Source organism: Dermochelys coriacea, chromosome 8 (assembly GCF_009764565.3).
Source record: "Dermochelys coriacea isolate rDerCor1 chromosome 8, rDerCor1.pri.v4, whole genome shotgun sequence".
Lineage (NCBI taxonomy): Eukaryota > Metazoa > Chordata > Testudines > Dermochelyidae > Dermochelys > Dermochelys coriacea.
In genome coordinates, this window is record NC_050075.1 from 41,535,710 (window position 1) to 41,561,541 (window position 25,832).

Here is a 25,832-nt window from a genome sequence, read left to right on the forward strand (position 1 = left end):
CTTCATTCCAATTGAAAGGGGGGGGACCATCCCCTTTATACCTTAAAATGCTGCCACTTCTTGCTCCTAGCTCCTGTGCCAGCCCATCCTTCCCCTACTATCAAAAATAATATTTCGAAAGGTTTGTTTAAAAAAACCAACATACCCTGCCTGGGAAATTAACTTCCACACCATGGATTTAATATGTTAAGCCCACAGCACTTTCTTATCTCCAAATCTTCAGCCAGTCCTATGACAAGTTGGAATCCTGCTAGGCTAGCAGTTGCAGTGCTGCTACCACAGCAACAGCGCTAGCAGTTGCTAGCAGCTAGAGGTAGTGCCACATAGAATCACAGCAGAGAGGTCACTTTGTAATGTGTTTGTGCCCTGAGCTGCATAAGTAGTACACTTTAGAAATATAAAACCAAACTAACCCATTGCTTCCATTGCATTTTAAACTGGGTCAGTAAAAGCAATGCCATCATCTGAAAATCCAAGACAATGGTATCTGCTTATAGAGTGCAGTACTGCTTTGTGCCAATATGCTATGGTATTACCACAGCAAATACTGCAAGCAGATGGTATGCCACTAAAGTAGAACTTCTTGAAAGTTAAATTCTGCTGAAATCCAATGAATTCTATAAATCAGTCCTTCAAATTAGAGAACATATTTACTTCTTAAAATATATATTAGGGAAAAATTTTGGTAGCAACATGTCATGGGAATTTCTCACTGTCCTACAAGAGCAGTGAGGCAGTTCTGTGGGAGTCAGGCAACCAGGTATTTTTGCTCAGAATATTTTAAACATGCTGAAGAGTACTCTTATCTCCAGACCCGTGATAATATGTAAATCTAGACTTGCAGAAGAGTAGTAGCTAGGATTCCTAAGTTCTGTTCTTATTCCTGCCTCTGGTTTATTCTTACCTAATGTTCATATAAACGTTCTTAATGCCAGATTTTCAAAAGAGATTGGCATCCAGCAGCCCTTATTATATGCCCATGTGTTCATAATCTGTATCACACAAGAACCAGAAGACAATTGGAGCTGCTGCATGCTGAGCTCTTTGAAAATCTGGCCCTTAAAGATGGTATCTCACTTAAGGTTCTTAACTTCCCTCTCTATTTCAGCAGGAACTCAGGGAATGAGTTGCAGGTGTATTATGCCTCTCCAAGAAATTACCAAGACTTCTTTGAAGCTATTCAGAGAAGGAGGGATACATTCTACGTGGTATCTTTTCGTAGGGTAAGTGCAACACATATTCATTATTGAACTGATAAATGGGGTGGTCATGATGGTTCAGCGTTTGGTCCTTGAGTTAGGGGAGGAGTGCTAGTCCACAGTTGAAGTTGAAGCTAGTTTACCTTTTTAAGTCTGATTTTTTTCAAAAATCCCTTGTTTTACTGGGAAAAAAACCAATCTACCTGAAATTGTATACGCCATAATTCATTCCAGGATAGAAGTTGTCTGGAAAGTCTGGGATGAATCACACAAGGAGTTTCAAAGATACAAAGCTTGTTTTTTTTCCTGGTTACTCCCTTTTTTACAGATGTTTTCTAAACTGTTTTGGTTACTATAGCTCCTAATTCATGTGAAAGCTTCACTTCATCTCCAAGTGTCATTACTGAATGGAAGTGTCTTTCATGGGATTTGAGGCAGTGTGTGTAGTAATTATGGAGTGGTCACTAATGAGATGAACCTATGTGATGGATGGATATGGTTGTTTTACAGCTTCTAGTTGTTCTCAAGGTGTCATACTCGGGGTACAGCTAGTCTCGTGTGGCTGAAATGAAGGTATATTTCCATAGTTTAGACCTTTTCAGGAAGGTAGTAAGGTGGCACACTCATTTGGAACCCCAAGCTTTCTATGGGTCTTGTGAAAACTGCAGCATTGTTTTAATGGTTTTTGGATAAAGCAAATGATGGATTTTTTTTTCTGTCTTAAATATTGGCTACATTTTTTTTTGTCTATGACTATTACTGAATAAATCTTGGTTACAAACTTAGCCCAAAGAATAAGGTTTTCTCTCTTTTGATGACTACCAGTAAATCCATAGAATGTAGTTTAAATCCGGAGTGCACTAGAACAGGATTGCACCATTGCTAAACATTGATCCAGTCCCTGACTCATGCTGGGATCAGTTTAATTAAGCATCAATCTTTCTTAAAAAGCCATACATTTGTGAGCAGACTGACTGCTCTGCATTCCAGCTGGTGATGGATGTTATCAGGTGGTAGAGGAATAACTACTCTTGTAAGTAAACTCAAAAGATACCATTTCTGAGTTTCTAATGGGGCTGTTGTTACTGAAAGGCCAAGCCTGATCAGTGTTGTTAAAAATCAGATTGCAGATTCATTTATAGTACCCACTAGTTCAAGGCTTCCCAGCTAGAGATCCATATCCCTCAAGGAGCAGGTAAAGCAACAATGGCAGTCCTTAGTATTTACTCAGGTTTCTGTAAAAGCTTTTCACACAGTTCTCATCGAGCTGAATATGACCTTTGCTACTTCACAGGCTTTCTGGGGGACGGTATGTGCTTCTGTGGATATGGGGAAACTGGTGGATGTGATATATCTTGACTTTAGCAAAGCTTTTAATATGGTCTCCCATGGTATTTTTGACCACAAGTTTAAAAAGTATGGATTGGATGAATGGACTATAAGATGGATAGAAATCTGTCTAGGTTGTCGGGCTCAACAGGTAGTGATCAACGGTTCGATGTCTAGTTGGCAACCAGTATCAAGTAGAGTGCCCCAGGGATCGGTCCTGGGGCCGGTTTTGTTCAACATCTTTATTCAAACCCTCGGATCGCTACCCCTTCCTGCTTCTCCACGTGGGCACCAATGATATTTCCAAGAATGACCTTGAGTGGATCACTGCATACTATGTGACTCTGGGAAGAAGGATAAAGGAGTTTGAGGCACAAGTGGTGTTCTCGTCCATCCCCCCCCGTGGAAGGAAAAGGCCTGGGTAGAGACCGTCGAATCGTGGAAGTCAATGAATGGCTACGTAGGTGGTGTCGGAGAGAAGGCTTTGTATTTTTTGACCATGGGACGGTGTTTCAAGAAGGAGTGCTAGGCAGAGATGGGCTCCACCTAATGAAGAGAGGGAAGAGTATCTTCGCAAGCAGGCTGGCTAACCTAGTGAGGAGGGCTTTAAACTAGGCTCACCGAGGTAAGTGGGGACGTGGGATACCAGGAGGAAGCACGAGCAGGAGCGCGCAAAAGGGGAGGGCTCCTGCCTCATACTAAGAAAGCAGGACAAACAGCAAGTTATCTCAAATGCCTATACACAAATGCAAGAAGCCTGGGAAACAAGAAGGGAGAACTGGAAATTCTGGCACAGTCAAGGAATTATGATGTGATTGGAATAACGGAGACTTGGTGGGATAACTCACATGAGTGGAGTACTGTCATGGATGGATATAAACTGTTCAGGAAGGACAAGCAGGGCAGAAAAGGTGGGGGAGTTGCATTGTATGTAAGAGAGCAGTATGACTGCTCAGAGCTCCGGTATGAAACTGCAGAAAAGCCTGAGAGTCTCTGGATTAAGTTTAGAAGCGTAAGCAACCAAGGTGATGTTGTGGTGGGAGTCTGCTCTAGACCACCGGACCAGGGGGATGAGGTGGATGAGGCTTTTTTCTGGCAACTGACGGAAGTTACTAGATCGCAGGCCCTGGTTCTCATGGGAGACTTCAATCACCCTGATATCTGCTGGGAGAGCAATATAGCAGTGCACAGACAATCCAGGAAGTTTTTGGAAAGTGTAGGGGACAATTTCCTGGTGCAAGTGCTGGAGGAACCAACTAGGGGTAGAGCTCTTCTTGACCTACTGCTCACAAACTGGGAAGAATTAGTAGGGGAAGCAAAAGTGGATGGGAACCTGGGAGGCAGTGACCATGAGACGGTAGAGTTCAGGATCCTGACACAAGGTAGAAAGGAGAGCAGCGGAATACAGACCCTGGACTTCAGAAAAGCAGACTTTGACTCCCTCAGGGAACTGATGGGCAGGATCCCCTGGGAGAATAAAATGAGGGGGAAAGGAGTCCAGGAGAGCTGGCTGTATTTTAAAGAATCCTTGTTGAGGTTGCAGGAACAAACCATCCCGATGTGTAGAAAGAATAGTAAATATGGCAGGCGACCAGCTTGGCTTAACAGTGAAATCCTTGCTGATCTTAAACACAAAAAAGATGCTTACAAGAAGTGGAAGATTGGACAAAGGACCAGGGAAGAGTATAAAAATATTGCTGGGCATGCAGGAGTGAAATCAGGAAGGCCAAATCATACCTGGAGGTGCAGCTAGCAAGAGAAGTTAAGAGTAACAAGAAGGGTTTCTTCAGGTATGTTAGCAACAAGAAGAAAGTCAAAGAAAGTGTGGTCCCCTTACTGAATGAGGGAGGCAACCTAGTGACAGAGGATGTGGAAAAAGCTAATGTACTCAATGCTTTTTTTGCCTCTGTCTTCACAAGGTCAGCTCCCAGACTGCTGAACTAGGCAGCACAGCCTGGGAAGGAGATGACCAGCCCTCTGTGGAGAAAGAAGTGGTTCAGGACTATTTAGAAAAACTGGATGAGCACAAGTCTATGGGGCCGGATGTGCTGCATCCGAGAGTGCTAAAGGAGTTGGCGGATGTGATTGCAGAGCCATTGGCCATTATCTTTGAAAATTCATGGCGATCCGGGGAGGTCCCGGATGACTGGAAAAAGGCTAATGTAGTGCCCATCTTTAAAAAAGGGAAGGAGGAGGATCCTGGGAACTACAGGCCAGTCAGCCTCACCTTAGTCCCTGAAAAAATCATGGAGCAGGTGCTCGAGGAATCAATTCTGAAGCACTTAGAGGAGAGGAAAGTGATCAGGAACAGTCAGCATGGATTCACCAAGGGCAAGTCATGCTTGACTAATCTAATTGCCTTCTATGATGCGATAACTGGCTCTGTAGATGAGGGGAAAGCAGTGGACATGTTATTCCTTGACTTTAGCAAAGCTTTTGACACGGTCTCCCACAGTATTCTTGCCAGCAAGTTAAAGAAGTATGGGCTGGATGAGTGGACGATAAGGTGGATAGATTGTCGGGCTCAGTGGGTAGTGATTAATGGCTCCATGCCTAGTTGGCAGCCGGTATCAAGCGGAGTCCCGCAAGGGTCAGTCCTTTGGCCGGTTTTTTTCAATATCTTCATTAATGATCTGGAAGATGGCGTGGATTGCACCCTCAGCAAGTTTGCAGATGATACTAAAACTGGGAGGAGAGGTAGATATGCTGGAGGGAAGGGATAGGATCCAGAGGGCCCTAGACAAATTAGAGGATTGGGCCAAAAGAAATCTGATGCGGTTCAACAAGGACAAGTGCAGAGTCCTGCACTTAGGACAGAAGAATCCCATGCAGTGCTACAGACTAGGGACAGAGTGGCTAAACAGCAGTTCTGCAGAAAAGAACCTGGGGTTAAAGTGGACGAGAAGCTGGATGGGAGTCAACAGTGTGGCCTTATTGCCAAGAAGGCTAACGGCATATTGGGCTGTATAAGTAGGAGCACTGCCAGAAGATCGAGGGACGTGATTATTCCCCTCTGTTCGGCATTGGTGAGGCCTCATCTGGAGTACTGTGTCCTGTTTTGGACCCCACACTAGAAGAAGGATGTAGAAAAATTGGAAAGAGTCCAGCGGAGGGCAACAAAAATTATTAGAAGGTTGGAGCACATGACTTATTAGGAGAGGCTGAGGGAACTAGGATTATTTAGTCTGCAGAAGAGAAGAATGAGGGGGGGGGATTTGATAGCTGCTTTCAACTACCTGAAAGGGGGTTCCAAAGAGGATGGATCTAGACAGTGGTAGCAGATGACTGAACGAGGAGTAATGGTCTCAAGTTTCAGTGGGGGAGGTTTAGGTTGAATATTAGGAAAAACTTTTTCACTAGGAGGGTGGTGAAGCACTGGAATGTGTTACCTAGGGAGCTGGTGGAATCTCCTTCCTTAGAGGTCTTTAAGGTTAGGCTTGACAAAGCTGTGGCTGGGATGATTTAGTTATGGATTGGGTCCTGCTTTGAGCAGGGGTTTGGACTAGAAGATCTCCTGAGGTCCCTTCCAACCCTATGATTCTATGACTTAGTGAGTATTGATCCTGCTTTCAGCAGGGGATTGGACTAGATGACTGCCTGAGGTCTCTTCGAACCCTAATATTCTGTGATTCTTCCAAGGGCTTTCATCCTGTTCACTTTTCCAGATGTTGTACTGCTGCTTCTGCTGATCGCACAGAGAAGAGCAGAGAGGGCCATTCAGAGGGCAGGACCCATATAGCCACTAGGAGGGTGGTGAAGCACTAGAATAGATTACCTAGGGAGGTGGTGGAATCTCCTTCCTTTTGTGGTTTTTAAGGACAGGCTTGACAAAACCCTGGCTGGGATGATTTAGTTGGGGATTGGTCCTGCTTTGAGCAGGGGGTTGGACTAGATAATCTCCTGAGGTCCCTTCCAACCCTGATATTCTATGATTCTATGATAGCCAAACATAGGTAACATTAAACAAGACGACGTGTGCTAAAAGTATGTAGAAAGCATATGTAGCACACATCTGTACTGAGGCTTTTATTAAAGGCATCCAGGAGTGCTATATTGTCCGTGCATCTCATTGCACTAAACCTTACAAGTGTTTTGGAATGATGTGAACAAGCAACTGACTAGAGCAGTTCTCAAAGCCGGTCTGCCATTTGTACAGAGAAAGCCCCTGGTATGCTGGACCGGTTTGTTTACCTGCCGCGTCTGTTCCGGGCCAATGGGGGCTGCGGGAAGCGGTGCGGGCAAAGGGACATGCTGGCCACCCTTCCCGCAGCCCCCATTGGCCTGGAGCGGCAAACCGCGGCCAGTGTGAGCCGCGATCGGCCGAACCTGCGGACATAGCAGGTAAACAAACCGGTCCAGCGCGCCAGGGGCTTTCACTGAACAAGCGGCAGACTGGCTTTGAGAACCACTGGACTAGAGGATCCATAAGGACTCGCTACTGCAAATCATTGAGCACTCTGGTCCTGACACCGAATATTCAGCCTTTCCTAAAAAGGCTCTTTAAAGCGATACATTATGAAAAGGCATGTTGGGTAACTGATTATTTTTAAAACCTTATTTTTCCCAGCTTCAGTAATTCCTCTTCACTGTATGTCCATGAGAATGTGTGATTGATCTCTGAAGACATCCCTTACTTCACTGGGCTTCTCTACAGTACTTTTGGTTAACGAGTGAAATTTTGTGTCTGTAAAAATCTCAGGCACAATCAAATAGTGACACTCTTACAGGAATTGAGGGGTTTATGTTGAATAATGCTTAGTTTCCAGGCTTGTGTCACAAGGTTGGAATTTTGTTATTAAATGCTTGGCAAATGCGTCTGTTCTTTCAGCAGTCCCTAATACCACAAATATAGTTAGAATGAGACTTGAAATAGCTTTGTGTGGGGTGGTTAATTATGAAACTTTTCCAAGCAATTTCATAACAAAGAGTAAAATTGTATTTGTCAGACTCTTTATCTTCTGCTGTTGCTTGTCATGGGCCTACTTGAATACACTAGCCAATTCATGTATTCTGTTGAGGTTGTACACACTGGCAGATAATGATTAGAAAGAATCACTGACTTCCATTCTGACAGTACTATGTCGGCAGGAGTTGCTCTCCCACCGACATAGCTATCCCCTCGTTGAAGTTGGTTTAATTATGTTGACGGGAGAGCTCTCTCCTATCAGTACAGAGTGGATAGAGCAGTATAGAGCAACCTTATAGCAGTGCAACTGCATGGGTACAGCTGTGCCACTGGAAGCTTGCTAATTTAGCTGTTTTGTGCATCTCCCATTTATTGCTTTTTTAGGGTAAACCTGAACTGGTGAAATTATTTCCCCAGAGGCAAACTCTTTGCCGCTTAGATGAACTACATAGATCCCTTTGTAACTGAAAAGGAAAAATTCCTACACATGCCCTGGGGTGTAGTTACCAGGAACTCAGCTTGGGAAGTTTCCTTTCCCTTCTTCATTAGGGATCATTGTCACTCCTTCTCAGCGAGGTTTCACATTTCATTGTGAATTAGGTATTGGAAAAATATTTTTTTCTGAAACTATTCCCTCTGGAGGATCAATACACTTCTCTTCGGTAAGTCATCAGTAAGGATAAGATTTTGTCACAGAAGTCACAGATTCCATGACTTTCAGAGACCTCATTGACATTTTCCCTTCCCTGGGGTGGCAGGCTGGAGCTGTCAGTCAGTGGGAGGCCCCGGAGCTCCAAGCCACCAGGCAATGGGGCTCTAAGCTTGTCACATTGTCTTTGGTTGAGAGTAGCTTGGACGCTTGTCTCTGAGGAGGCCAGTTGAATCACAAAGGGTAGAGTCAGGATAAGGCAGGGCAGGAGCACTAGCCAAACTTCATTTCAAGGTGGCCAGGACAGTCTGTTGGTCTGGTCCCCATTCCCAAATCCTGTTTTTCTTTAATAATTGGTACAGGGGCTTGGCTTTGTCAGAGAACATTGCAATGAACTCTCTGGAGAAATTAAAATTTCCCAAGAGAGCTCGTGGGGAGTGTGTGTCGGTGGGAAAAATAGATGCTGAAGTTTTGATTGAGGGAAAAGATCCCCCTCCTCAAAGGCAATATAAATACCCAGCTGCAGCAGAGGAAGGCATTAAAAATACTAAAGACTGTCTCTTGGAGGAAAGGGTGCTCGTGCCTATGCAAAGTATCTGCAAATTCACCAGTATGGCCAGTCCTTAAGGCGGACAGGGTCACTTACAGAATGACAATAGACTTCCGTGCATTAAATGCAGCCAGAGTCTGAGGGATGCCATACCATACTGACAATAGTGGATCAACTGACAAAGATGGTGCACTTCATTCCCTGTGCACATCTTCCTGCTACCCAGTTCATGTCTTGGTTTTGACATGAGGTGTTCCGCCTACTATAGATGTGTCTCCATGCATCAGCTACATCCCATTCACAAACTGACATCCAATCATAAAGTGTAAACCAGGTATTAGAACAATACTTGTGATGCTTCTCGAGCTATCACCAAAATGACTGGGCCTCACTGATTCCACATGTGGAATTCACTTACAACAAGACCATGCCTCGACCAACATAAGCCTGTTTTTCTTTGCAAATTCTGGCTTCTATGGCTATTTCCACCCCAAACTGCCCAAGCTCCCACAGTCTCAGATCTGCTTCATCAAATCCATCAAACACAGGAAGAGTTCAAACAAAACCTAGATGAGGCCAAGATGGCATACAAACATCACGTTGACCATCACCAGCAGGAGGGCCCTACATTGATGTAGGACAAAAGATGGCTATTGGCCAAAAATCTCAAGACAGGCAGACCCGTACGTAACCTGGATCACTTGTTCCTAAGACCGTACGAGATTCACAGGCAAGTCATCCGTAACTTTCAAACTTCAACTTCCCCCCTCCTTTAAGATGAGCCCTGTGTTCCATGTCTCCTCCCTTAAAGTCTTCTCTGACAATCCCTTTTCCAAATGAAACCAACCTCCTGTCCTGATCCTAGACAAGAAGAGGAAGATATGGTACCTCATCAACTGGGAAGGCCAGTGGAGCTGTCCTGTGAACGAGCCCATTATGTGACACTCCTGAAAAAGTCGGAACCTTCCACAGGGCCTGCCCAGATAAGCTCAGTCTCAAGGGAGGGGGTACTGTCAGGACCCCAATATTAAACCCAACCCTTCTGATCCCTAAATGGCATCCTTAGTCTCCACGCTACACTGAATCACCCCCAACCAACAGAATTAGTGCTAAAGGCCTACAGCCACACCGCAGTCATGCCACAGACCCCTAATTGGCTGGACAGCATTCTCATTGGGTACCTGGACTCTATAAAGACTCCAACAGGAAGAGGAAACTGTCTAAGCAACAGGCCATTGCCTACTGCCCCACCTGACCATGCCCCTCTGCCCCACAATGGCCCATGTTGCCCTGCCCAACACTCCTCATCTGCCCCCGCCCCGCTGCCCCACCCAGCATGCCTGACCCTGCTTCGCCACCCTGCCCCATCTGACCCTGCTTCTCCCAACCCTGTCCCACTGCCCTGCCTCACCCTACCTTGCCAACCTTGCCTCCCTAATCCGCTGACCTGGCCCCACTGAATCATCCAGCTACTGACCCCTGCAAGAGCTCAGACCATTGTCCTGGTCTGATATCAATTGAAACCCCCAGCTACCTGACCACACATGCCCATGTGGACTCTAGCCTGCCTTTTAGTCGGCATCAGCCACAGCATTACAATGTGCCAGGGCCCTGAGAAGTGTTTGCTTCAATCTAGGCTGTTCGTAGTGACAGTGGCCAGTGGGAAAAGGCACTATTAATATAGTATAGTATTAGTAGAGTATTACAGAACAACCTAGGGTATGTCTACCCAGCAATTAAACACCCACAGCAGGCTGGAGTCAGCTGACTCAGGCTCGTGGAGCTGTTTAAGTGTAGATGTTTGGGCTCAGGCTGCAGCCCAAACTCTGGCACCGTCCCACCTCAGAATCCAGCCCGAGCCCAAACATCTACAGCACAGTTGTACAGCCTGAGCTGCACAAGCCAGTCAGCTCACCTCGGCCAGCCACAGGTGTTCAATAGCCAATGTAGACAAACCGCTAGAGGCCCCAACTGAGATCCAAGCCCCATTATTCCAAGCAGTGCATAGACAGAGTATAACACTGTCCCTATGCCAAGGAGCTTACAGTTGAAATAGACAAGGCAGACAAAGCATGGAAGGGGAAACAAAGGAATCAAGAGACAATGTGATGTGCCCAAGTCGGTGATAGAGCTGGGAATAGACCCCAGAAGCCCTGACTCCCAACAGTCTTGCTCATATTTTTTATTGGTGCTCATACATGTTCAGTTCACAATGTCACTGCTGTCTGTGGTACATCATGGTTAGTATTTGGAGCTTTGCTTGCAAAGAACTCCTTTGAATATGTAATAAATATGAATCAGTGCAGTGCTGCTTATTTCTGCATCTACAAGTGCCCTGAAATGATGGCTGTTAGAGGTTTGAACTGTGAAGCCCAACAATGCTGATGTCAATATCATTGCTGATAGTTTCTTAAGAAATACTCCATTAACTCATTCATTTTATTCTATTTTGAATTTTTGAGACTCCTGTCTTCAGTTGTAGGTACCTCATATAATAATAATCCTGATGGGAATAACCATTCAACAGCATAACAAAGCCTACACACAGTGGGCTCATCCCAGTGCTCTTCACACCAATGCCCTTCACATACTCACCCCGGTGCCCTTTACACCCGAACCCATGCTGTTGTCTCCCCAGATGCTGACACAGAGTCTAGGTCTTTGCAGCATGCCTAAAAGCTCAGAAGAGTTCAGCTACTGTGGAGCAAGTTAGGGAGCAAGTTCAGAAACAAGGGCTCCTTGCAGAGTGCTTTGCCAACAGCTGCCATGTTTCTCTGCCAAGGGAGTGCCAGCTTGAGGTGTGCTGCTGGCTTTGGCCATAGCAGGTTGGTATGGGGAGAGTGGCCTTGCTTGGGTAATCTGGTTCTAAGCAACACCTTAAACTACTTATAGTTGGATGCAGTAGCAGAAAGCCAGCACCTGGGGTGGAGAAGTAGGAATTCTTCGAGTGATTGCTCATATTGATTCCAATTGGGTGTGTGCACGCTGCATGCACAGTTGTCAGAAAGTTTTTCCCCTAGCAGCATCCATCACGTAAGCTGTGGAGCCCCCTGCCTCAAGTGGTGCCTTCATGGTGCTCAATATATGACCATGCCGACCCAGTGCCTCCTCAGTTCCTTCTTACCACCAGTGACAGTCGTTGGAACGATGGCTTCTTGCTCATCAAGTTCTATCATGTTTCCCTAGCTTCATTTGTTTATTGTTCTCTGTACTTATTAGTTAGTTAGCAGTTGGGCTGGGGGGTTTACCCTCTATCTCAACCGCTTTTCCTTGGGAGGGCTTACATGCCCAAGTCTCAGGGGTTCAAGCCCTGCAAGTCCTGCAGCAAGCCCATGCCAATGGGTGACCCTCACGACACTTGTCTAAAGTGTCTGGGGGAGGCTCACCAAGCCAACAGGTACAGGATTTGTAAGGGATTTCGCCCCAGAACTAAAAAAGGAGTGAGACTTTCACCTCAAGCAGCTCCTTATGAAGGTGGCACTAAGACCACAGCCTCCAGCAGCACGGCAAGACCCGGCGCCGGTGGAAGCGGCACAGCTGAAGGACTCTGGGAGAGACTCGTGGCGCTGCAACTCCCCAGCACCGAAACTGGCAGGATCGACCTGGCTGTGCTCCCGCTCCACGGGGCAGAAGCAGCATCGGAAACAAGGGAGGAGCAGCTCTCCATCACAGAGGCCCACTCCTCTGGAGCTAGCCAGTGGGGCGCGTCCTCGAGACGAGCACCCAGCATCGAAGTCTGTGGAAATGGCACTATCTATTTTGGCCCCGCAAGGGAGACCGTCGAGTCCGGTACTGTTGGACTCCTTGGCCCAGGTCATTGAGGAGGTGGAACTGCCATCTACCCCAGACACCTTTGAGGCCACGAGGGACCTTATTGCCATGACAGTGCCAAGGTCAATTTGCACCAAGCCTCTGGTACCACATCAAGTGACACTGTTTCGAGGCAAACCAGCGATGCTACATCCCTCTGCACTGCTGATAGAATCACGACCCCTCTCACGCAATCACAGCACCGGTCAGACTCACGGCACCGCTCCAGGGCGCGCCAGCACTCCCGCTCGTGACACCGATCTGTGTGTCGATCCCTGTCATGCAGCAGGTCCCAGTCCCAGCACCGGTCCCAGTGCTGCTCAGTGACCCCACGCAGCTCCAGATAGCGGCACCAATCCAGGTCGTGGCACCACTCTCCAGCCTCGCGGCACCACTCTCCGGCATCGTGACACTGCTCCCCAGTGGCACCGCTCTCACCATTGCAGTCCTGATCCCGATCTTCGAACTCAGAGATAGGATCGAGATACTCCGAGTGGGGTTGGCACCAGTCAGGCTGTAGATGCTCTGCGGTGGGGGCAGGTTCTGCCTTTGCAGTGACAGCCATTCTGGACCCCCTGGGCATACCACCGAGCACAGGGCACCTAGTCTAAAGGCTCCCGATCGGCCACCTCTGAACTGCGGGTGCTGGAGGCGACAACCAATTTTCCCACTCCAGGGGTGCTGAGGAGGTGCCATGCCCACACCCCTCCATGGAACCAACTCCAACTCCAGTTCCTGAGCAGAACCCTGGTCTACCTAATCCACCCACCGAGACAGGACAAGAGGTGCCTGAAGAGCAGGAGGGACAGGAGGACCCTGTCCTCCTATTAGCCACCTCATCCTCCTCTCCAGATGAGGCCATTGCAGACTAAGACAAAGACTATCTGGCGGACCCCAGCCTCCATCCCTCCCACCACCAAGGGTGTTGAGAGGAAATACTTCATCCCATCGAAGGGGTATGAATACCTCTTCACGCACCCCTGCCTTGTTCATTGGTGGTGGTGGCAGTGAACAAGAAGGAGAGGCAGAGGCAACAAGCCCCAGCGCCAAGTGCCTGGACTTGTTTCAGCACAAGGTATACTCGACGGGGGGGCTGCAACTCAGGATTGCCAATCAGCAGGCAATTCTGAGCCGGTATAGCTTCAACTGTTGGAACTCAATGCTCAAGTTCAAGGAGCTGGTGCCAACAGAGTCCAGGGAGGAATTTGTAGCAATAGTGGAGGAGGGCAAGGGCAAGGACCTCTTTACAGACCTTACTGGATGCTGTGGACTCGGCGGCACACACTTTGTCCTCCGGTATCGCCATGAGGCGTAGCTCATGGTTGCAGGCCTCAGGCCTTCTGCCCGAGGTTCAACAGATGATGTAGGACCTGCCTTTTGATGGGGCAGGCCTGTTCATGGAGCAGACTGACTCTTGGCTGCATAGCCTAGAAGACTCAAGGGCTACTATGAAATCCTTGGATATGAACACCCTGGCAACCCAACAGAAACATTTCAAGCTCCAGCAGCAGCAGCAGAGCTCCTACCCTCCTTGGCCGAGGCAGGACTTTTATAGGAGAAGGGGAAGGAAGCCTTCCAACTCCCCTTCCGGTCAGGGCCAGGGCCCAACTAAACCCTCATAGGGTTCAAAGCAGGCCCTTTGAAGGGGCACCCGAGTACGGTGCACCTGTCTTGCTTCTGGATCCTTCCCCATCTTTTTTTAATTGTCTGTCCCACTTCTACCATGCTTGGTCCCAAATAACTTCGGACTGCTGGGTCCTCCATATGGTGGAAGTGGAATATTCTCTCCAGTTCTGTTCCCACCCTCCCCCTAACCCCCCTTTCCAGTCCCTCTTCAGGGACCCCTCTCACGAGCAACTCCTCATGCAGGAGGTGCAGGCGCTCCTTGCCATGGGATCAGTGGAGGAGGCTCCTCAGGAGCTATGGGGCAAGGGATTCTACTCCCGATACTTCCTAATCCCCAAGGCCAAGGGGGGGTCTCAGACCCATTCTAGATCTGTGTGGACTCAACAAATTCATGGTAAAGTTGAAGTTCTGCATGGTCTCCCTGGGCACCATTATTCCCTCCCTGGATCCCAGAAACTAGTATGCTACCCTCGACATGAAGGATGTGTCCGTCCATTTAGCGATTCGTTCCACACACCGGCGCTTCCTATGCTTCGTGGTCAACCTCAAACATTACCAATTCATGGTCCTACCATTCGGCCTCTCAACAGCCCCCCAAGTGTTCACCAAGTGCATGTCAGTCGTGGCTGCTTTCCTCTGTTGACAGCTGGTATACCCCTACGTCCATAACTGGCTGCTCAGGGGCCGCATCAGGCAGCAGGTGCAGTCCCAAATCCATTTGGTCAGGTACACGTTCGAGTGACCAGGTCTCCTCCTCAACTTTGGGAAATTGATCTTGGAACCAACCCAAAGAATAGAATTAATTGGTGTTGTGTTAGATGTAATTCAGGTGTGAGCACTTCTGCCAGAGACCTGATTCCAAGCCATCACGGACATAATTCAAAGCCTCCGGCAGTTCCCAACCACAACAGGTGGTGCCTGAGTCTCCTCAGCCACATGGCACTTACATGACCAAGCACACCAGGCTGTGGCTCAGGCCTTTGCAGGCATGGCTCACCTTGGCCTACCACCCAGGGCGCAACAGCTTGAATTCAGTGGTCACGGTGCCGGGGTAGGTCCTCATGTCCATCCGCTGGTGGCTGAACCCTCAAGCAGTGTACGAAGGAGTTCCCTTCCACAACCCTCAGCCTTCCTTGTCCCTGGTTACGGATGCATCAGCTCTGGGATGGGGTGCGCATCTGGAAGACCCCCAGACACAGGGCTTCTGATCGCAGGATGAGCTCTCCCTACATATCAGCATCAAGGAGCTGAGGGCGGTGCGCCTAGCCTGTCAGGCTTTTCAGGCCCGACTACAAGCCAGTGCGTAGCAGTTCTAATGGACAACACCACCACCATGTTTTACATCAACAGGCTGTGGGAGTTCTGCATAACCCACTCCATTCACCTGGAAGCATCCCTTCTACCAGGAGTTCAGAACATGCTGGCGCACCACCTCAGCAGGTCCTTCCACACACACGAGTGGTCCATCTGGCGGGATGTCATATATCTCGTTTTCCAAAGGTGGGGGTTTCCCCGCTTCGACCTGTTTGCCGCCCACCACAACAGGAAGTGCCCAATGTTCTGCTCCTTCCAGGATCACAGCCCAGGCTCACTCACAGACACATTCTTGCTACCCTGGACGGGTCGCCTGCTCTATGCCTTTCCCCCATTCCCTCTCGTGCACAAGGTCCTACTCAAGGTCCGCAGGGACGGTGCAGAGATAATTCTGGTAGCTCCAGCATGGCCTCAACAACACTGGTACACCGCACTCATGGAGCTGTTGGTGGACACCCTGGTCACGTTGCCTCTCCTCCCCAACTTACTCAGGACCACAGTCGCCTCCATCACCCCGACCTGCGCTCTTTCCCCTCACAGCTTGGAAGCTTCATGGCTGAACCCTGTGGAACTTCTGTGCTCAGAATAAGTAAGGGAGATTCTCCTCAGCATCAGGAAACCCTCCTCTAGAGCCATATATCTGGCGAAGTGGAAGAGATTCTCGTGTTGATGTGACCAGCTTCATACACCCCCTCTCCAGGCACCTGCACCTCTCATCTTGGAGTACCTCCTATACCTGAGACAGCAAGGCCTGGTGGCGTCCTCCATAAGGTACACCTTGCTGCTGCCTCAGCCTTCCACTCAGGAGCGTCCGGTCGATCCATGTTCACCAACCCTATGGTTGGTCGCTTCCTCAAGGGTCTGGACTGCCTACATCCCCAGATCAGGCAGCTTGTCCCCACATGGGACCTTAACCCGATCCTCTCCAGACTCATGGGGCTCCCATCTGAACCACTGGCGACTTGCTCCCTCCTATATCTGTCATGAAAGGTAGCCTTCCTGGTCTCCATTGCTTCTGCAAGGAGGGTGTCTGAGCTAAAGGCCTCACCTCTGACCCACCTTATACGGTTTTCCACAGGAATAAGGTGCAACTCAGGCCTGACCCAGCCTTTCTTCCCAAGGTGGTGTCACACTTCCACACCAATCAGGACATTTTCCTGTCTCTTTTATCCTAAGCCTCATGCCAGTAACCGGGGGCATAGGCTCTTCAGGCCTTGTCAGCAGCATTCTTGGCCCAGGTCCCCATCCAAGAAATCTGCAGGGCAGCAACTTGGTCCTTGGTACATACTTTCACCTCTCACTACGCCATCGTCCGGTACGCCAGAGATGATGCAGCTTTCAGCAGAGCGGTGCTACAGTCAGCGTTTCCTTAACTCCAACCCCAACGCCTAGATGTGGCTTGGGAGTCACCTAATTAGAATTGATATGAGCAATCACTCGAAGAAGAAAATACAATTACTCACCTCTCATAACTGTTGTTCTTCAAGATGTGTTGCTCATATCTATTCCAAACCCACCCTCCTTCCCCTCTGTTGGAGTAACCAGCAAGAAGGAACTGAGGAGGTGCCGGGTCAGCAGGGTCATATATTGAGCGCCATGAAGGCACCACTCCAGGGGTCTCCACAGCAGACCCGACCGGTTCTGCTAGGGGAAAAACTTCCTGATGACTGTGCACGCAGCACGCGCACACCTAAGTGGAATGGATATGAGCAACACATCTTGAAGAACGACAGTTACGAGAGATGAGTAACCGTTTTTTCAAACTCCCCCACCCAAAATTTCAAGTCACTTCCCCTCCTACCCACAAGGGGGAGACAAAGAAGACATTCACTCTGTCTGGTGTGTGTGTCAGAGTCTCCCATGTGTGCCAAACTGCCTCCCACTTATTCCAGAGCATGTCCACACAGCTACCAAAACCTCCAGTCTTTCTGATAGCTTTCTGTGCTGCCAAGTCTGCTTAATCAGTACAGTGCTAAACCCCCATTGGAAATATTGTTCCAGCATTCAGTAAAATGAATTAAACACAAGGAAATACTAGAATCATTGTATTAATCATTTTTATATTCAGTCCATTAAAATCTGGGATTTTCAGAATGCCTAGGGGAGTTAGGCACACAGCTCAAGTTGGCATTTCCCACACATTTCAGCACAGCAGTGCAACAGAAATGAAGATAGGATTGCCAGTTGTGGTTGGACATATTCCTGGAGGTGTCATCACATGACGTAATCTTTAATTAACGATTCATCTTTAATTCCTGGAGACTCCAAGACAATCCTGGAGAGTTGGCAACCCTAAATGAAGATACCTTTCTTCAGGTTTAGGGCCTACCTGCAGTGAAGTACATAGGGCCATGTAATATCACTATAACTTGCATGTTTAGGATTTGATCTGCTTGTGCTGTTGATTCCTTATTGGAAGTCATTTATAAGTCTCTCTTTGACATCACTGAGCTGCTGTGAAGATGATTGTGAAGTAAGGCTAATTATGATATCTCTCACTTGCGCGCACACACAGCTATTGCTAATTAGGAACATAGGGTGAAAAATACAGAAAACAGAATCTAGGTGCAGAATGGTTTCTAAAGAGACTCTCCTAAGTTTTCCAAGAGGAGTCAGCTGCTCTTTAAACCATGGATAACTGACTTGCTTTGAAAGGTAGTTAAAGTAAACTATTTGAGGGAAAAAAAGGAGTACTTGTGGCACCTTAGAGACTAACAAGTTTATTTGAGCATAAGCTTTCGTGAGCTACAGCTCACTTCATCGATGAAGTAGCTCACAAAAGCTTATGCTCAAATAAATTTGTTAGTCTCCAAGGTGCCACAAGTACTCCTTTTCTTTTTGCGAATACAGACTAACACAGCTGCTACTCTGAAACCTGTATTTGAGAAAGCAAATTCATTCAAATTTATTTTGGCCTCCTTTTCATCTCCCCCCTCATATATGTGGTTAGAAGAAAAAAAATTGATCTATTCCACTCTAATTCCGATATTCAAGCAGCATCCTACTCCTATAAGATTTTGTTAAAGACCATTGATGACATTACGAAAGGCTTATAATTATGATGACATCTCTTCAGGGTGAGAAACAATTGCTGTAATTAGGGAAAGCAGATGATTTAAAGTCTGATTCATTTAAGGAGTTTAAAAAGGCAGTAGCATACCCATTCACCACTTTTTCCATTCCTTTTCAAAGTACAGATGCTTCCCAATATCACAATTTAGGATTTCGCCAGCTAATTGCATTTAATACTATGATCTGTGCAATGTCTTAGAATGCATTTTAGGGACAGTATAAAATATATATTGATTAAACTTATGCAGGTTTGGCTCCGGTTACTCTTGACAATTGATGAAATCCTAGGCCCACTGAAGTCAGAGGCCAAGCTACCATTGATTTCAATGTAGCCAGGGTTTCATCCAGTCTCTGCAGACCCTCTGGGGTGCCATGTAATGAGCCATTGGAACATGTTACAGCAGTGAATCATTAAGGGTATGCGTTTTTATCCCTAGGATCCAGCATCCTGCAACAGGAGGCTGAGGGGTTTTCCATGGTCTAGACACAAACTTGTGTTGAAACAGACCTTTTGTGGCCCGTAACTGGGCAGAGATTACCAGTACCAGTCAGAATTCGGAAACCAATGTATTTAATGCACAGTCATTTATTTGAGAGAGAATTACACAAGCAGTTAAGGTTACATGGGACACATCTTTTCCTATAAGCCTTAGTTCCCCAAGCATAAGGCCTTAGTAACTATGTTAGCTCTACACAGTATCCTGATTGGCAAATAAAGCAGGCATATCTACCAATTCTGGATGAATACTTCTTCTCTTCTCTTCTTTCCATTATCAGGTACTTGAACTGTCAGTGTTCCCCCAAAGCAAAGTCTTGATTACTCTGAGCCCTCTGGTTCGAGGATCCCCAAAGGTCCCTCGATGTGGACCCTAGGTCACTCCGAGCCCTCTGTCTCATAGCGTCACGATCCTCTTCAGATGTTAATTGGGGAAATTAGTCTGACTAATTTACTTTGCTTAGCATTTATACCTTTTGTTCTCAAAGGAGTCACATGTCCCAGAAATATGCCTTGTGGGCTTTTATTACTGGTATACTCCAATTAATACTTTGGAAGGGATTGCAAAGTGGACACACACAGAGCAAAGCTCAATCATCGTTTACCTTCTCATAAATCATTCACATAAGCTCTCAGCGTGCTGCCATCTGAACTGGTCATTTTGATCCAGGTCAGCTTGTGCCAAGCCCACCAATCGCATGATGCTACGTTTTCTTTACTTTGTGAGCTGGTCCCTGCTGATATTCCAAAGTTCGGAGTTGAAACATACATGCCCATCAAGCCGTTATTAACCATTCCAGTGCAGTTTCAGCACCTCCAGTAATTTTCCACTTCATTTATCTAATGCTAAGAGAATCCTGCTCCCAGAATCCTCTAGCAAGTTCAGACATACCAAGCCATACCAACCTCAGGCTTGCCACATTTATTCATATCAATCACAACAATTCATAATAATTTGGCACCGTCTCAACAACTTGTACTGAAATAACTAAATCAGATTTAATTCACACTCTTTTTCAGTGGAAGTCTGGTGTGGACACTTGTACTTGGGAATGAAAGTATCCTATTTCAGTTTTGTTTAGAATCATAGAAGAATTGGTAATTGAATTTACCAATAGAAGAATTTAAATTGGTAAAAACCAATCAGTTGTATCAGCAGTCACATCTCTGGGATGATGGAGTGCCTGTTAGCAGTACTAGGCTAGAGCTCCTTTCCCACGTAAAGACTTTAGGATGACTCTTGGGAAGAGATGTCCTATGCTCCCTATAGCAAGGGCTCTTTAATAGTAACCCCTAGCTCTTCTCAGCAGATCTCACAGCCCTTTACAATGGAGGTACCGTATCATTAGCCCCATTTTATTGAAAAGGAAACTGAGGTGCCCAAGGTCACCTAGTAGCACAACTGGGAATAGATCCCAGGTCCCAGTCTAGTGCTTTGGCTATTAGACCACATTGCTTCTCCCTCTCTACATGACCTTCCTCTACCTGCTTCTGCTTGTGATCTGGTCTTTAAGCCTGGCACCAGCAGAGGGAGATAAATGACAGTAGGAGTTCAGATCTGAGATTAAAAGGCACAGACGGCAGTGGAGCGGCAGAGCAGGTTGGTAAGGAGAAGCTGTTGGCCCACATGGATGGGGTGTTCCAGGGATTGCTGTTGGGGAGTAAGGTGAGGCTTTGTCTTGTACAAGGAGAGGGAAGAAACTGAATGTATGCATTTGTATTTAGAGGAGTCACACCTTTGTTTTTAAATATAAATGTAAATATTTCCAATAGATTATTTGTGTTGCTTTTGATGGCCAAAGGAAGTGCCTCTGGAGTTCAGCGGCTTTGGATAGATGCCACTTGCTGTGCCCAGCTAGAAAACATTTCTAAACTATCCACGTGGAAGTCAGTGGGAAGGGCCATGGTCAAACAGTGGCTGCCCCAGGCAGTTGCAGGAAACAGAATTTATAAATGGACACAAATCTAACATCAGGAATCATAACATTCAAAAATTGGTAGGAGAACACTTCAACCTCTCTGGCCACTCAGGAACAGATTTAAAGGTGGCAATTTTGCAACAGAAAAGCTTTAAAAACAGAGTCCAATGAGAAAGAATTAATATGCAAACTAGATACCATTAACTTGGGTTTGAATAGAGACTGGGAGAGGCTGGGTCATTACACATATTGAATCTGTATAAGTATCCTCACACCTTCTTGTCAAGTGTCTAAATGAGCCATCTTGATTATCACTACAAAAGTTTTTTTTCCTCCTGCTGATAATAGCTCATCTTAATTATTTAGCCTCTTACTCCACCTTTTCATGTTCTCTGTATCTATGTGTGTGTGTGTGTGTGTGTGTGTGTGTGTGTGTGTGTATATATATATATATATAAAATCTTCTTACTATATGTTCCATTCTATGCATTTGATGAAGTGGGCTGTAGCCCACGAAAGCTTATGCTCAAATAAATTTGTTAGTCTCTAAGGTGCCACAAGTACTCCTATTCTTTTTACCTAACCCCAGTTCTCCACTCTTCCCACTTGCTGGTTCCTTTGCTTTTGGGAGACTTGCGACCTTTCATTTGCTGAGAGGTGTGACTTGGCTGGTAGCTTCAGACTTCTTGCATTTAATGTCACTCATGTGGTGGCAACAATTACTCATGAGTTCATTTTGAAAGAGAGTGAATGGTTGTGATACAGGTGCTTAGCTTTGTCATTACATTGAATCCTCTGTACCTTGTATGTCATGTAACCCAAACTGCTCTGTGAAAGTTGCTTCAAATGTTCCATAGCAGGAAAGTCAACCCCTGAACATATACTTTTCTCTCATTTTGCTATGCTTTACACTGGGTATTTCATTATTAAACTTGGCATTTCCTTCCATGGACTTTGCCTTTGGTTTCTGTGGACTGGGATATACAATTTGACCACTCACTCAGATATAGCACAATGTTGCTGGCTGGTGTTGTATTAATGTGAAAGACATGGTAGCTAACTGTGTATATGGCTGTGGTAGCTGATATGGTTTTGCAGTTACTGGTAGTTAAACTGTAGATTTTCAAAGGCTTCTACGAACACCCCTTGTCCTCAGTGAAACTGGTCCATGCATGGGGGAGGAGAGCATGCCTTTATCTTGGGATCCCTATGTACTAGGTTTATATACAGCTTCTGGATGCAATGTATGCTGAAGGGACTGGATGCAAGGTGGCTGAGTTAAGAAGATTTGCTCACGAGCTGCCCAGATGATGCCAGGATGAAGCTTGCAGTGGTCAGGCAGTGTCAAGATCCCTGGTAAGGAAAGAAATAATCACAGACTACCCAAGATGGATTGAGTTAAAACCAAGCATGGCCCACATTATCATTTCCAAAAAAAATGTTCTTCCCGTGATACCACTTTCATAGTGAAATTCATCTTCAAAATTCTAGCTGTTAGTTTTGTTTTGAAAGTTGCTATCCAAGACACTAGGAGCTTGTACCAAGACTAAACTAGTCATAGAACCAGAAGCTTAGAAGGGACCGCAAGTGGCCAGTCCAGAGTCTGTTTATCCACAATAAAAAGATGTAACTGCTCTCATCAAGACCAGTACAAGCTTTCAAAACAGAGGTCATCCTTTCACCCATCTATCCTCCCAAGCCCCTCCACCTGCTACTTCAGGAAAAATCTGAGAGTATGGGCTCTTTCAGACCAAGCCAGGGATTGAGTTCCAAGGTCAAGGACCCTTCATGGAAAATCCCTTGCCTCCATCCCCCAACACTCCTCTCTCACCCTTCCCCGCATACCCTCTGTCAACAAAAGAACTCCATGCTGCTGCAGTGCTTATGGCAATTTTCCTTTTCTCAGTGCAGACTATCTCCTCCCTCCACAAAAAAAAAGAAATCCCCCTCCCCAGTCTCACTTTGCACCATGACACAACGTAACACAATTTAGTTCCAGCCCTCATACCACATTCAAAAGCAACAATCCCTGCTACTGGCTACAGAGTGTCTCTCGTGAAGCAGAGCAGGGGAGGAAATCTTCACTCCTTGGTTCTTCTCCACAAAGCTCATAAAGCAGGAGGAAGTAACTGGTGTCCAGACGGGAGACTCTTCACTTCCTGAGTCTCCTGCCTTTGAGCTCTCTGTTCTGGAGCAATGCCTGCAGGAGCAGGACTCCTTGCCTTAGGGCCATTAAAACAAAAATCCAGAAATCTCCAGAAAATCATTGTTAACCTGGAGTTAAGACTGAAAGAACCTATTGGGTACTGGTGCACTAATGGCATGGGAGTTATCACAATACAAGGGAACTAAGACATTCAAATATTAGGTTACAACAAACCCAAAAAATCTTGGCTGTTCTGCAAAATAAAAAACAATTTCAGAAAGAAGAGGGCAGTGTATGCGCTGGGGCACTTTCCAGCTGAATCGCAAGTTCTCCCTTCTTCCTCTGCTTTTGGTGCAATGTTTGGAAGCTGTTTCCCAGCAGAGCATATTCCTTCTCCTCAGCAGTAAAGAAGGGAAGAGACATTGCTGATCCTTATGCACTAAAAGTGATAGAGCAACAGCTGCCAGCTGCACAAGGCCCACTTCGGGGCTTCAGCTGCTTGGCTCAGCCAGACTTAAAGGGCAATTAGCAGGGACTGTAGTGTCATCCATGAAGTGGTCCTGGGAAAGAAGCTACTTTGTTGTTGTGCCTGTTGTAGTTGTATCACATCCAGTGTTAATTGTCATATTTGTATGAACTCTAGAGTCCCATAGGTGGCTCCAGGAAGATGTTTGAAAATACAAAGTCTGGATAATTCAAATGAAGAAAACTCTCTAAGACTTAGCTCCTTGGAAACAGAACTTCTGTTTAAAAAGGTCCCTGAATAAAACCAGGAATGAAGTACTGCACTGAAGCTTGCTGTGTCTGTATCAAGTGTATACATATAAAGTAAGAAGAGCAGAAGTTACTTGAAGGCCTGTAGTGTGGGAGTCAGATTGCAGTCCATTTTCTTTATTACTTACTCCTGATTCTATTGTCTTCTCTACAGTTTACTGGAACTTCATGAGTCAGAAATTAATCCTATAACTGAACTTCCTTCAGCATCAAATGTCCCAGTTCTCAGACCTAACCAATACTGCATTATTTTTGAACTAGTATTTGGAAGAACAACATACACTGTAGATAATTATGATGAATATAGAACAGCTTGCAAAAGATGTTGCCAGAACAAAAAAACAGCATGGTTGCAGACAGATGTGACCAGTAATATATATGTATATAAACTGTGTGCTGCAGATTTGGCAGACAAAGAATTGTGGGCAAGAAATAGATTGAGACAGTATGGTTTTGCAGATTTTTCATGAAAGACCTACCCTTCATGTTAATGGCCAGGAAAAATAATCAGGAAGTGAGAGCGGGAGAAAGCGTTTGGATGTGATCATAAGGCAAATGAGGCCTCAGCAGAGAGAATAAAAACTGCATTTCATAACTAGAGAAGTGTCATCTACCAAACAATGTGTGCTGTTTTCCACAATAGAAAGATAGTTGTACTCAGACAAGCAGACACATTTATTTATCCTTAAGCAAATAATAAGTCAAAGTACTTCAAGTGCAAGGAGATAATGGAAATATGACTGCGAAAGAACTCCTTTTTCTCCTACCCATGAAAGTGATAATCCAAGCCTTAACCCATTAGCGGGATGCTAGATATGGTACCTTTTTTCCTTTGAGTTGGCATTCATCAACTTAGGATGGCTCCTTGCACCTCTCTTTTCTGGAGAATGTGGGAAAGAATCTCATCTTTTACAAGTGGGGTCTAATAGATGTGTGCATTTGGGCCCCGGAGACCATCCGTTTGGCTTACACTACCCAATCTAATCCATAAATGGTACATAGTGAGAATGTGATCATAGGGCAACTTTCACCCCGCCCATGTATGCTAGGCACAGCAGGAGCAAATAGCAGCACAAAATTGTCTTCAGTCACTCTGCCCAAGTAGGTCCTAGACAGGGATGATGAGCTCTTACTCTTGCTCATCATCCTCAAGAGCATTCCAGTGTGGAGTCATGCCAGGGTCACTTCTGTACACTAGAAGGTTGCACACTTTATAATCTGTACTTCAAAGCTGAACTCTTTGCATCCTTCCATTCCATCTTATAAGCTCTCTGAGTGCCAATCTTCCATCCCTTTCTATTTCAGGGACTCCCTGCAGCTCCTCCAAACCCCTTTCTGCCGGGGGCTCTGTAGGCTCCCCGCTCCCACCTCCCTGTCCCACCATGGGCTGTGTGTGTCCCTCATTCCTCCCTCCTCCCATACCAGGGCCCCCCATCTATCTTCCCCAGGCCAGTGGCTCTGTTTTCACTGCCTGTCCCACTTTCCTTTTCAGGGGCTCTGTGTGCCCCTCCTCCCCACACAAGAGTCCTCCATTTTCACCCCTCTTTCCTTCATGCCAGGGGCTCTGTTTGCCCCATTCCCACCTTCCCCTCCATGCTAGCGGCTGTGTGTGCCCCCCATACCAGGGTCCCCCGGTTTCCCGCCACCACCAGGGATTTCATGTGGCTCTCTCCTCCCATACCAAAATCTCCCATTTTCTCCCTACCATGTCAGAATTGTGTACACTCCCCCATTCTCCCTCTCTTCCAGCACCATTATTTGTTTGGGAGGTAAGTCATTTAGAGCATCAGAATGTCAACATGTAAATGTAAACTCTGTAGAGAGGATGAGCAGAAATGAGTTGGGGGGTGGTGTTATGCTTGAAGGTGTTAATGGGTGCAGTGAACCAGTTGTTTTCTGTAGACATTTGCAAAGATGCTTGAACTGTGGCTGTGCAAATCAGATGTCAGAGACTCAAAGTGTCCCATATTTTCCCCCTTTTGGTTTTCTGATTTTCCCCAAGATCAGTAGAGTTCTGCCTATTGTTGCCAACAACATCTCCT

The 25,832-nt window shown here is 46.5% G+C and overlaps 1 protein-coding gene across 8 annotated transcripts in view; it reads left to right on the forward strand.

Annotated features, from left to right (window-relative positions):
• Positions 1 to 25,832, forward strand: part of ATF6 (activating transcription factor 6) — a 396,729-nt gene that overhangs the window by 215,178 nt on the left and 155,719 nt on the right. For 7 of the 8 annotated variants that reach the window (XR_006273702.1, XM_043490629.1, XM_038412787.2 and 4 more), the window contains one exon: positions 1,109 to 1,223. Coding sequence is in view for 7 of the 8 variants with exons in the window: in XM_043490629.1 (XP_043346564.1) it covers positions 1,109 to 1,223 (115 nt within the window). In the remaining variant the exon portion in view is untranslated. The remainder of the gene's footprint in view (positions 1 to 1,108; positions 1,224 to 25,832) is intronic. The other variant, XM_038412784.2, reaches the window with a different exon arrangement.